Raw genomic sequence first — 13,446 nt, 5'->3', positions numbered from 1 at the left:
TAGGAAAGATCACCCTTTGTTTTCTAGGGCAGATCAACCTGCTGGGTCCAGAATCTTTTCCAGTATCATGTGCTGAACCTCATCTTAGTAAGTATTTATAAATTATTTAAATAGACAATTATAGCAGCAGCTGTAATTAATGTGCTTATCCTGTAAATATCTCAATCTGCAGGCTGGAGTTACTGTAAATTTTAGATTCAAAGGCATTTCAGGTATTTTATATTTTTAATATTTTTGTATTATTAAAACAACTTGTAAAAAACATCTTCAACAGGGCACTGGGGACACATCAACCAATTCCTAACACGTAACTACAAAGAATTTCTTATTTTGTTACTACAGAAAGCATTTTAGATAGCTATTTTAATTAGATATAATTATGAATTTTATAGAAAGTTCACTACCATTTAATGAAAGATGTTGAAACTGTTCTCAGTAAGTCAAGTCTGAGAACTGTGTACTATTACAAATTAACAACGTAGTTGTAAAAGCTTGCACTTGAAGTCTACAAAATTTGGGTCTAAACTTCTGTTATTTTCTGTGCATTATTGGTCAAGCACCATATACTAGTAGTAATTACAGGCTCAGTCAGTAAGTATCATCACAAATCTATTTTGTTGTGAGATTCAAAAGTAGTATATGAATCAAGTATTGTATCCTATGATCAGGTTGTAGGGTTCTTTCCATTTCTACAAAACTGCAGCGTAAGAGAGGATTTTTTTTAATGGAAAAAGACACCACAGGTCCATTTCCTGTGATCTAGCTTTTAGTGTTACATATATAGAAACCTAAGGCATAAGGGATGCTCTGTTCACTTCTTTGATTATAATCTGCTAATTTTATATTGCAGGATAATCAACTTGGAACAATCTCCTTTCAAAAGCAGCCTAAAGTCACAGACACAATTCTGCAATTACTGGGCAAACAAAATTGATAATGATCTTTAGTAGTACGTAAGGTCACATGTTCATTTCTCTTTATTGATTTTGCCCAAAACACAGGAGGGAAGGACAGAAAGAAAAGAGATTTTGTGTATTTTCAATTAGTTCAATCAGTCATTCTCTGTAAGTGAAGGCAGCTATTATGCATAAGCAGCCCTTACATATACAAATACACTATGTTATTTCTATGATAATCAAATAGGTCTTCTCAATACATCTTAAATAGATTGGACATAATTTGTGCACAGATGCTTTGGGAGAGGAATTGTTTTTTGTAGAGCGAAGTGTCTGAAGTTGCAGAGCCTGCATAGTTTGCACAACAGCAGTTTGGTATTTTCTCTTCTGAACACTCACCTGTGACTGGAAATATGAGTAAAGGAAAAAATGGCAATGTAACAATCAATATTCATGGAAGTTGACTTCCACTTTTAATATACTGTGAACTATTTACCTCAGTTATTTCAAAACATCTATGTATTTAGTGCTATTATTATGTTGTCTGAAGCTTCTGGCTGTAAGCTGTACAGTTTGTTAGAGCTTTGCTAGAATTCAAGTATCCAGGCGAAAACATTTCAGGACAGCTGTATGTATTGGATGAGGGTTTAGTTATTTATTTTTGAGAGAATAAAATAAAAAGCAGGCAACCTAGGCAGACTACTTAAAAAAAAAAAATAGATTTTGATTAATAAAAATATGTTTTTGTATTTTTAAAAATCTGGCAATGTTTTCTTTCCAAAGCTGTGCTAACGTCCCATTTGTAAGATGGGAGTGAGTACAGATCCTTTGCTATCTGTGGCCAAAGTCGTTCACTGCTGCAACATCACAGGTGCTCAAGAAACAGTATGAAAACCCCGCAGGAGCCCAGCTGATGTGCTCTAATGTGGTAAAGCCTCTCTCAGAGCTCAAAGCTAACCTGCACAAACCTTCAAAAGCAAATGAACACATTCCTGCTCCTAATACCTTTTTATGCGCTTTGTGTCAAATCACTTGAAAATGCAAATATGCAGCATTTGGTGCCTTTGTCCATGTGCAGAATCAGACTACTGAGATTTTATAACTCTTCAGGCAAAGCCTTAAGAACAGAAAACAGGTGTTACAAGAAGCTAAGTCACAGAAGGGTATTTGGGAGAAGCTTAGAAAAGAAATTAGAAGAAATGAATTAGGTGCTGGTGACACACCCATGAAATGAAATGGCAATTAGCTTGAGGGAGAAAAATGGGACCGGTCTCCCTCTGGGGAAACAGCTTACTGTTATAATTTAGTCCCTTAATTCCAACAAAAGAGAACTTTGCAACACAGCTCAAGTTCTAACCCTGTGGCTAACATGCATCTGTCTTTGTTATATGAGGAATTCTAATTAGTCATCACTTGATTTAACTGATTTGATTAATATTAAATGGAAATTCTCTAGCAGAGACAAAAATAAAATGTAGTTCTCCTGTGTTGCATTTGACCAACACAGTCATTTTCACTCTTTCTACAGTCTCATGCCCCAGTCACTATAAAGATCCTGAAGATTCTGAAATAGTTGATAAAATCCAACAACAAACAGGATTGCTTAATTCCCAAGTCCAATACTAAAATGTAATAAAAAGTAAACAGCACATCATGAACCTAGTATCTGTATCATAATAAGTAAGCATAAAGGGACTGAAGTAGGATTGCCTTGATCCTGTTTATTCTGGCATTCCTTAGATTCTGATTGCTTCAAACTTTGAAACTTCAATGAGATTTCAATGGAAATTCTAATTCAGTTTGATGGAGGCTTAATTTTTACCGCTGTGGTACAAAATAGTATACTGGGGAGGTGACTAGTCTTTGGAAAGGAAGAGTAGTCTAGTTGAGTATTCTACTATCAGAAAAACAACTTTTCCTTTCATGCAGCTGGAGGAAACTCATATCCCATCTAGGTACCAGGAAGCACAATTACCGAAATGGCAGGGAGAAAAACAATAAACCAAAAAATCCACAGAAATAAAAAAGAAATTGTCTGATTACACTTACTTTCAAAAACTTCCAAATTCCTAGATGTAATCTATGCCTACCTCTCTTGAATAAACGTAACAAATAATACATAGTTTCTTTTCAATTCAAAAGTGAGTAACAAAGCAGCTGTAACTCATCATAAAGTTTAAGAAAAGATTCAAACATTGGAAACAGTTCCTCTAAGGAGCATTATTGTTACTACTACTTCTTAAATACAACAGTTTAATTCCGAAGAATTTTAAAAACTATTTCTCATAGTGACTAGAAATGCAGGATACGATAATGTGTAGATCTGATGGATTCCGCTGACGGGTCTTTTCCAGTTGAGATAATTGCTTGGCTTCTCGGTGCTTTGCTGTTAAAGTTGCTTTAAGATCATCCTGGAAATAAAATGTTTTAGACATGTTTGAAATACATCTAGGATAATACAAAATATGCTCTCCTTCATACATGCATTGCCTAGAAAACATGGACAAAACTTCTGCTTTGAACAAAAACAGATTTTACTGATCTTATTCTGTTAATTAATCCTCTGAAAGAGAAGTTAATGGGCATTGATAAAGTTTGTGCAACTCCCTATAGCACACACTATAATTTAAAATGTGGGAAGGAAAGAAAAGGATATTCACAGCTTTTCGTGAAAAGTACAGTAGGTGGTCACAGGCTGAGATCCCCAAAGCATTAAGAAGACAGACTCATTCCTAACTTAGCAACAGAATAAATGTGGTACTTAGAAATAAAAAGCAGCATCAAATAAAGTGGCATCAGTAAGAAAAAACCCAAAGCAGGCAGCAGTCTGCTGCCTGGCATGGTCTGACATAACTGCTGTCACTGCTGGCAGTGGAGCTGCTGAAGGGGCAGGAGCAGAAGTCTGATGAGGACCGGCTGAGGGAGCTGGGGGTGCTTAGCCTGGAGGAGGCTCAGGGGGAACCGTAGCACTCTCTACAACTCCCTGAAAGGAGGCTGTAGCCAGGTGGCTACAGGTGGTGGGGTCAGCCTCTTCTCCCAGGCAACCAGTGACAGATGAGGTCATATAAGCTGCACCAGGGAAGGTTTAGATGAAATATCAGGAAATTTTTTTCCACTGGAGGGGTGGTCAGGCATTGGAATAGGCTGCCCAGGGAACTGGTAGAATCACCATTCTGGAAGTGTTCAAAAAAGGTGTGGATATGGCACTTAGGGACATTGTTTACTGGTGAACATGGTGGGCTAATGGTTGGACTCAATGATCACAGAGGTCTTTTTCAACCTAAACAATTCTATAGTTCTGTGCTACACAGATTTTAAGGTACCACAGGAGTTCTATGGTTGAAAGGGTTAAACTGGCTATTTATATATATGCATTTAGTAAAGTGTTTAAAACCATTTGAAACAAAATACATCCAAGTAATGATGTAGCTGGAGAAGATAAAACTTAACTGATCTAGAAAAGGCAGAAACTGTTGAAAACCATTTTTGCCCCTCATTTCTAAAGGAGTAGTAGCATGTACTTCTAGGAAGACTTGTGACAATTTAAGAATGTTTATCTATCAGTCTTCTCAAATTATTGTTCATGGTATAAAACTGTGTTTTGCAAATTGTTTGACATTCATGGAATGTAAGGTTATCAGTCAAGTATTTATCACTCCATTGACACTGGTATGGAAAAGGACATTAATTTTGATGGCTCCAGTTTAAAGGAGTAGTAGTTTAGAACAAGCAGAAATACAGGCTAAAGTCTAACAAAATCTGAGGCAGGATTTGGCCTGCACTTCAAATGACCTTTTACTCTAAAAATGCCATTTCCATTTACTACTCCAGAATGGAGGGAGTTAGAGCTATTAGAAACTATCATATTGTGAAGTTGTCTGTGCCCCGTCCGTGAATTTCAGAATTTTAATGCGTGTATATCTCCATCACTCAGAAGGACATGCAACTAAGAATGTGTCTTTCAGCAAGTTTTGTGATCCTGTGACCAGATCACTAGTCAGTGACAAGCCCAAGACTGCCAAGTTTCACAGTGCTGTGTGTTCCTTCAATAATGAGGCTGTACATGAATTTGGGGTCAAAACATGCAGTTTCTTCCCTGTTTCTATCCTTACTACCTGTATGTCCTTGTATATAACTGTCATTTTGCTTCATCACTACAGAGACAGAGCTGTTTTCTGATAATAAAAACTACTTCATTTTCAGCCCATCGAAACTAGTTTTACTGCTCGGCTTTCAGAAGGGCATCTACGCTACCTCTAAGGTCAAAGACTGCTGAAAAGGCCTTTTGCCTTTATGAAAATCATTTGGCCGCAAGAAAAGCAATAACAGAATTTTTAAAAATTGTTTTGCATTTTAAATTTTAAAGGTAGAGAAAAGAATGTATTTATTTTTGAAACAGAACGAAGTTTTCTATCTAATGGTCACAGCTGCATGTTTAGTGCTATTCAATGACTGAGCCCTGTTAACAGCACTGACTTTCTAGGCCTATTTAAAACAATCAGATTTAACACTGTGGCTTGAAAGGTTTCTGACTTTCATGCAAAGTGTACTTGAGAATGCAAAGTTCTAGAGTTGCCGTTATTAAATTCAGCAGTTTCTTTCTAGCGCAGTGACTTTGGAAATACCTACAGGGACTGGACTGTTCCCTCCTCTACCTCTGTTTTCTGTAGCAACAGCCACCATGAAACATACATCTCTTCTACCCAAAGTGTGACAAAGAATTAGTGCTACTGTGGCTGTAGTGGTGAAGCTGTGTACAAGTTTTGGATGTACAAAAGTAGGGCCCAGTTAGTTACATACATATTTTGTCTAAGATGTTGAAAAACTGAAAAGGGTGCAGAAAAAACCCCAATAAAAATACTAAAAATCTGGGAAAAATGCAATTTATGGTGAAAGAATCAAGGTATACATTATTACCTAACAGAAAAAAAAAAAGGAAAAATTCATTTTACTAACATCTAAATACTTTCATCCAGAAAAAACTCAGAGCATTACAGAGCTCTTTCATCTCAGTGGAGCATATAACAAGAACCAAAGATTAGGTGAAGTCTTTCACTTAAAACAAAACACCACAAATATCAACTAACCACTAACTACCACAAACAGTCCTACATTCACCTCCACTGTTTTTAGACCAAGTTTTGACATGTTTTTGGAAAATATGCTTTAATGACACTCAAGAAAAAATGGAATGGAAAGGAATAGGCAATGAGATAAAAGGTACAGAGAATATAAAATTATTCACAGTCCTTCTAGGTTTTACCTATGAATTCAAGTCACATGTAAGAACTCTGGTCACCCATCTAATTTCAAATAATACAGAAATACAGCTACAGTTCATCCACCAAACAATGAGCTGGCAGAGCCTCATCACTGTACTGTTACCTGCTTTAGTCACTGAAGTTATTAAAGCAAATCAATCCTTTCTTCTGCACGTGGATCACCTTGGTTTTATGATGTCCTGTTTTACATGAAGAAAAGGAACCAGGAACAGAGTTGCCAAAAAGCAGAAAAGCGAAGATTGATATACAGAACAATGAAACAGAAAGAAATCCTCATATCCTACATTTAAGCTGTGTTACAGGACAAGAATATTGTATTCGCTTCCATTGAAGCTATTCAGCATCGTGAACCAGAACGAGTGAATGAAACAATTTTATTGCATTAGCAGATAAACGACAGCACTACCCTGATTGACCTGAGCCTCTTCAAAGCATTTAGTAGCCATATATATTTCCTTTCCGTGGGGATACTGCAACATAGTAGCACAGGACATTGATGGCTTACACCACAGAAAAAGCAACAGTTGTATTTAGACAAAGCACAGAAATACTCCTGTGTAGATCCTGGAACAGATCCAGTAAGTAAGCAGCAGTGAGAACATCCCCTTTATAGAAAGTGCTGTAATGACATACCCTGCCTGGTTTTACTTAGCTAATGTAGGTACAGGTAAAGCAGTCCTAGAACTAGCAGCTTGTGCTAGATTTACATGAGTGACAGAATTTCCTTTGTCAGTCAATATGTCCCAGTGATTAGAGATGATAACTGAAGACCAGACAGTTGAAGTTTTAACCAAGGTTTATAGTGAACATGCAGTGGGAAAAAAATAACCATTTAATGGCCTACATCTTTAGTGAACTCTCTTAGTTCAGAGGTAAACTAGTAAAATAGTTAATCCCATCTACAGTTTAAGAATGCTCTTGTACTCCTCACTGTAGCTAAAATAAACATGCAATGCTTTCTGACATTCTGAAAGGCAAAGACCACAGGAAATTCCTTCCATTCACTGTTGCAAGCAATGACTTGGTTTCAGTTGCTTCTGTCCTCAGCATTACTGGCTATCAGTGGCAATGCACCTAAAGGCAGGCTCTTCAATGCTTTGGAAGCCCCAGGCACTGCTGTAACATTTTGTGTCTCCTCAGCAACCCTACTGCCACAAACACATGAAACTTGTTTCCCATCCTTAACATGTATATCCTACAGCATATTCAGTTCTAGATCTCACAAACTGGGTTTCAGAGTGACCATTAGGATACCAGGTTTTAGGCTCTGTAGTCTACAGCTCTGCTAAGGACTACCATGGGTAGTCCTACTCAAGAGCAGGATACATTTCCTTCACAATTGTTTCTCTGACCACCAACTGAGGTAGGCTTCTCTAACCACTAAGTGAGGTTGCAGAAGGTTCCAAACACTCTACTTGGTTCTTCACCATATGGAAAGAAAACAGGAAAAAAAATATGAAAACTGCTTGCTTGAGATGCAGTGCCACAATCTACTCAAATTAACCATGATGAACACATCTCAAGATTTTTGTACATAAAATACCATCAGATAATAATAATAATTTAATATTTTGATTTATATAGATTATGGTACAGACTTATACATCAATTGCAGATTTGAGTTTGCAGGATTAAGGTATTCCCTGTATAAAATCCAAGTATTATGAATACTACTTTCATCTTATAAACTAGTATGTGCTTATTAAAAATTACTTGCTCAAGCTTATCCTTTCTGGAGGAAAGAAACTCACAGATATTTTAAGGGAATACTTCAAACCCCTGTAAACACTGTTTCTAAAATATAGTGAATGAAGAGACCTCAGATTTTTGTATATCTTCAGGTCATCATGACGACTTAGCAGAGAGGGATTTAGGCCACTGCCTACTTATCAGGTTCAAATGTGTTTTCTAAATTATGAACTTTAATGTAGAATGTAATCTGAGTTAGAAAGCTGTTAAAGGCAGCATATTGATGACTAAGAGTCAAAGTAGTAGTAGTAATAACAATAACAGTAATAATAATATCACCATCATCATCAAAATCAAACAATAATAAATGACATTATTTATAAATAAAAAAGTCTTGAATTTACACTATCCAGGAAGTTTCATACTAATGCCTTTTCTGAGCATTTGCTTGTGTTTAAAGAGCTTGAATATCCTTGTCTTCACATCAAAGCTTTTTCCTCCAATATATATAGAGCTTCAGTTCAGATGTCTAACTACATAATTAAGTTGAACTGATTACTGAAATATGAAAATTCAGAACCATTTTCCCCACAAATTAAAAGTTTTCAACTGAGTGGCCAGGACACTGAAATGTACCTTGTGAGAAAACAGGTTTTTAACCTACCCTTTTAAGTTTCACTATGGTCCCATAACATTTCAGAGGTTCAACAACCTTTGCTTCCAGCCTGTCAACCTAAAAAAGAAATCACATGATTGCTAAAATAAGCTATATCCATGGTGTGCAGAAATGGGAAACAATTAATTTAATAGTGACTCATCTTATTAGGAATTAAGTCCATATATGCTGAAAAAATATTAGGATAAAAGTTTTTAAAAATTCTGTAAAAACTACAGTCAAGCACATTAACCAAGAAGTAATTTGTTTTCTGAAGAGCTCAACCTGATTTCTAGTAGAATTCCTTTTTTCTTAATTAGATCAGGATAAATGAAACATGGAAAATTCTGAATACATCAAACTGAGTACTAAATACATCCAACATTGCATCTTGGAGTTCTGTAGCCTTCTACCTAAAGACCAGTGTATTTGCTCTACACTTACTGATAGGTTACAGACTAAGCCATCTTTGCTATCAAATATACTGCACAAAATGGAACACTTCTTAAGAATAATGGAAACAGCATCACTGGTACTGAGTGCACTAAAAATACCAATAACAGGGTGTGTAAAATGCATAAATGCTCTCACAGATGAATGGTTGTGAATTTTTGTTTCAGTTCTCCTAGTCAGAAAAACAGCTACATATGGTCAGACAGGCAATAGGATAAGACCTGCTTGTCAAATCTGACAAAACTGTCTGAGTGGCCCCAGCGTAATCTGCCAATGACTTATGGACCATGAGTGAGTCCTGTGGCCCATCGCTGCTACATCCAGATTAGGACAAGATGCATACCTCTACAAGGAAGGGACAGCTCCCTCTATACTGGTAGTCACCATTCAGCCAAAATCTATGCCAGCAGAGCAAACATTTCTCCTTGGTACCATCTACCAGTGTGCTGTCAAACAATTTCACTTGAACTGCCAATTGAATAGAAAGGAATAGGGCAATAAGGCTCTAAACAACACACATGTTACAGATGTACCAAATAACCTGCCCATCTTGCTTACTTAACCTTCCACATGTTGTGGTACCTCACACCTCAGTATTTATATATCGAGCACTGCAGCTAAAGACCAGAAATTGATAATTCTTATAAGCTAATCTTCTCTGGTCCACTTTGTCAGCAAACAGGAAAACTGTTAAGTGACTTGATGCCCAGAAGAAACAAAGCTGAGATCATATATTTTGTTTTCAGGAGCAAAGGAGAACTTGATTTAAAAACTAAAAGCTTCTCTTTTCCTTTGCTGCTTCTGCCTTTTTTCCTTCACAGGGCAGTGTTGGTTTGCAGACAGGCATGGTAGGTGAATGTAGGCCAAATGTCAGTTTTTAAAAACACATTTAAAATCGAAAGAAGCAAAATTCAAGTTGTTACATATGTACCTCAGAATTACAGGTTCATTGTTTAATGACAAAAACAGAGAGCTCATACAGTCTGAGTTCACATTCACCTTTGGCCACAATATAAATTTAATCTTTTAGCAGAGGATTATTTGCTATTACATCAATTGAAGCATAAGGACCTGTGTATGGCTCAGCTGGAGCCAAATGTAGAAGAGCTTATGGAAAAAATAAAAATCACACACACCTTAAAGTTTCTTATTACTTCTTAAAAATCCCTCCCTAAATAGGTTGTTAAAAATCCTCACATATTTCTTGTATTTGAAACTCTGCTTCCCATATTAACTGCTTTTAAAAGGTTTTCTTTTTCCACTTTGTTATTATGGAGAGATGACTTGCAACACTCTCCAAAATAAGAAAGTCCTGTCTGAAAACATAAAGAATGTCAACTACTTCAGTCTCTTTTGTGAATTATAGTGGGTCTTGGCTGTTCAAAACTATAAATGGGAATTTTCTACGTTCTACTAAAAGAATAGACACATACTCCAAAAACTAGTTTGAGTACACGTGAATGAATTTTTTTTTTAACCTCAGTATTTGGAATTCTGCATTGTAAGTTACAGTTTCACTGGCACCACACATAAATGTGTAAGTGGCATAAACACCTTTCTTTACACTCTCACTCATCCAGCAGAAATGTGACTATGTAGTCACATATGGTCCAGATCAAGTTTGTACTTTTAGTGTTGAACTACAAACTTATGAAATTGACAGTGTTCCCTGACAGCACCTCTTCAATACTATTTCTGATAATCTCAGCAAAAGGAAAATGACTGACTTTACCTCAGCTGCTGCTAGCCAACTCAAGTCAAACAACTAAAAAAGAACACTTTGTTAACCATAAATCATAACCCAAAGTCTAAGACAATAAAAAAAAAACGTGCTCTCTCTCAACTACTTCGAGTGTTCATAGGGATAGTCTTGCCGACTTCAACAGGACTAATTTTAGGTAGTTTTTCAATGAAGTTATTAGGAGGGTAAATGAAGAATGCTTTGGCAGCCTGCTCAGACACTAATATATTTAGACATGTTTTCTCCTATGTTTCTCTTTCAATTGCAGAGTATATGATTTCCCTTTTAATCACAGATAAGTAACTGAAAAGTTCAGATGGCAAACACAACATGTACAGTTTTAATTTTGTACCTCTGCCTGGCGATAATCCTGAAGTCTGGAAAATTCATCTGCAAAGTTTTTCAGTCCAACTTTTAAGTTTGGTGTCTCTGTAGCTGCATATGCATATATTTCATTTACTAGAAGATCTGCTTTGTCTCGTAGTCTGGCAGTTTTACGTACATATCCAGCAAATATTTGGCACAATTCACCAAAATGTTTTTCCACATTTGAAACAGCATCTTGTATTTGTCTAGTCTGATTGTCCCTGGATACCAAAGAAAAGTAAATGAAAAATAAGAAGGGCACAAATGTTTACAACGCATACAGAAGAAAAACTATATAATTATACTATTAATAATTTGGATATCTCGTTTCAGTGCAAAGCAGAAATTTATTCTTAAAAAGAGAATGTTGTAAGTGATGTAATATGTGATTATTTATGAATGAATAACAAACAAACAAAAAAGCAGATTTACACTTAAAGATCCAATAGATGAAAACCCAAATCACAAAAATCTGCTTGGAAGTCTTCCTCCTGCAGTTAAGCCAAAGCTCACTATTACTACTGGTATTAGTTACTAACACAGTGGTAACACCTGCAGTCTCAAACAAGACTCCTGCAAGACCACCCCTTCCTGCAACAGTTTACAATCTAAACAGGCAAGTCAGTGGCTGGAGAAATTAGGCAGTAGAGGAAAAATTGGTAAAGGTATTACATGTTTTTTAAATTGTGAACAGTTACCAAACTGCTCCTGATCAGTACTACAGAGGATAAACACCACTGAGAATTAAAGAAGAAAAGTGCATGAACACAAGAGGTGAAAACTCTAATACCACTGAAAGGATATTAAGCACAAAAATTATTATCTTTTAAACTACATAAACCTAATTAATTTATGTAGTTTAAAAGATAATAATTTACAATGCCTGTATGTTTCATTATTAATGATTTAGGTAAGTCATTCCAGTAACTCACATACTTCATTTTGTACTTTGCTTTCATATTCCTATATTATTTGATGGTCATGTGAACTCATGCCAGTTGTTTTTGATCTGACTGAATCAGCTGTAAGACAATTCAGCTAACAGTACCTGCCAGATACTGGGTCCTAGGAAGTCTCTGCAGTCTAACACAAGTTACTGGTGTGAAGTGCTAGAATTCTCAGCAAGAGAATTCACTCCTACCACTATCTTGGCAAAGGACAGAAACAAACACTTCCGTCATATCCTACTATCCGAATACTTAAATACCAATATTTAAACACTGACTTCGTATTGGGATACATGATGATCAGAAAAATTTGAAGTATTCTGGTACTTTGAGACTAAACAACAATGCTATCAATTCAAATGAGGAACACCTTTACTTCAGGAAAAGTATTTCATGCCGAAGTTCTGCCTTGGGCAAAAACCCAGCTGAGTTGCTTCATGGCAAGCTGTCTGGAAGACTGTTCAAAAGAGATTCTGTTAAGGTTAAAAAAAATCCAAGGGAGTTTTCAGTCCTCCAGGACATTCTGGAGCACAGAACCACTTGAATAGCGAAGGTTTCACCTGGTGAGTAGGCAAGTAAGAATTTCATTAAGTACTAATAAAGCTGTTTTTCAAAATTAATACTACCTGATAAGATCTTCAGTAAAAGGTATATCTTTCCTATTTTCTTGAAAGGTCTTCATGTCAGAAAGTGTTTCCCTCCAGGCGGAAGCCATAATCACCCACTTTACAATTCAGATCTCACAGTACACCCATGCAACTAGTATTTAATTTTGGGACACGAAACACTACACTTTCTTATATGGGGGTGGAAGTTTTTATTCCCCCCCATTATCGCGACCGCTTAGAATTCTCTACAGAATTATTCGCGAGAGGTCCAAATAAGTATCGGCAGCACATCTTTACGCCATCTCTGCATAGCACACTAGGCCTGGAAAAGTTTTGCGGCCATTACCAGAGGAAGGCAGAGGCGGCCCCCATCCCCTAAGGAAGGCAGATGCGCTGAGACGGACCGGGCCTGCATCGCTCCCCGACCCCCGCGCCACCCCCGGGCACGCTGCCCGAAGCGGGGCCTCCCCCCCCGCAGCACCGCGGGGCTCCCCCGGCCCTCCGCGCCCCCGTACCTGGCGTCCAGCCCGCGGCCCAGGAGCATCATGGTGGCGACTGCGGCGGCGGCCCGGCGGGAAGCAGGGAAGGAGGGCGGCGCTCCGCGTGCGCTCGGTTTCCATGGACACCGCCCGCCCGCCCGCCCGCCCGCGAGCCGGGCCGGGCCGGTCCCGCCCCTCGGCCTGCGGGACGGGCTGCGGCAGCTCCGCGGCCGGCGGGCGGCGCGGGGGGAGCACGCAGTCCCCGAATCTGACAATCCCGGGATCACTGCGGTTCGAAAGGAACGCTGAGATCATCCAGTCCAGCCTCTG

At 37.7% G+C, this 13,446-nt stretch overlaps 1 protein-coding gene across 4 annotated transcripts in view; it reads right to left on the bottom strand.

Moving 5' to 3' along the window:
* The window catches only part of CIBAR1 (CBY1 interacting BAR domain containing 1), a 20,747-nt gene extending 7,301 nt beyond the window's left edge, over window positions 1-13,446 (bottom strand). For 2 of the 4 annotated variants that reach the window (XM_032129288.1, XM_032129297.1), the window contains exons 1-5: window positions 13,153-13,258; window positions 11,069-11,303; window positions 8,532-8,600; window positions 3,206-3,307; window positions 1,296-1,301 (exon numbers count right to left, since the gene is read on the bottom strand). In XM_032129288.1, coding sequence (XP_031985179.1) covers window positions 1,296-1,301; window positions 3,206-3,307; window positions 8,532-8,600; window positions 11,069-11,303; window positions 13,153-13,184 — 444 coding nt within the window. In that variant the 5' untranslated portion in view covers window positions 13,185-13,258. Of the gene's footprint in view, window positions 1-1,295; window positions 1,302-3,205; window positions 3,308-8,531; window positions 8,601-11,068; window positions 11,304-13,152 lie in introns of all 4 variants that reach the window. The other 2 variants (XM_032129306.1, XM_032129313.1) reach the window with 2 other exon arrangements.

This window comes from Corvus moneduloides, chromosome 1 (assembly GCF_009650955.1).
Source record: "Corvus moneduloides isolate bCorMon1 chromosome 1, bCorMon1.pri, whole genome shotgun sequence".
Taxonomy (NCBI): Eukaryota; Metazoa; Chordata; class Aves; order Passeriformes; family Corvidae; genus Corvus; species Corvus moneduloides.
Note: the sequence above shows the minus strand (reverse complement) of the source record. Positions and strands in the feature narration are given on the sequence as shown.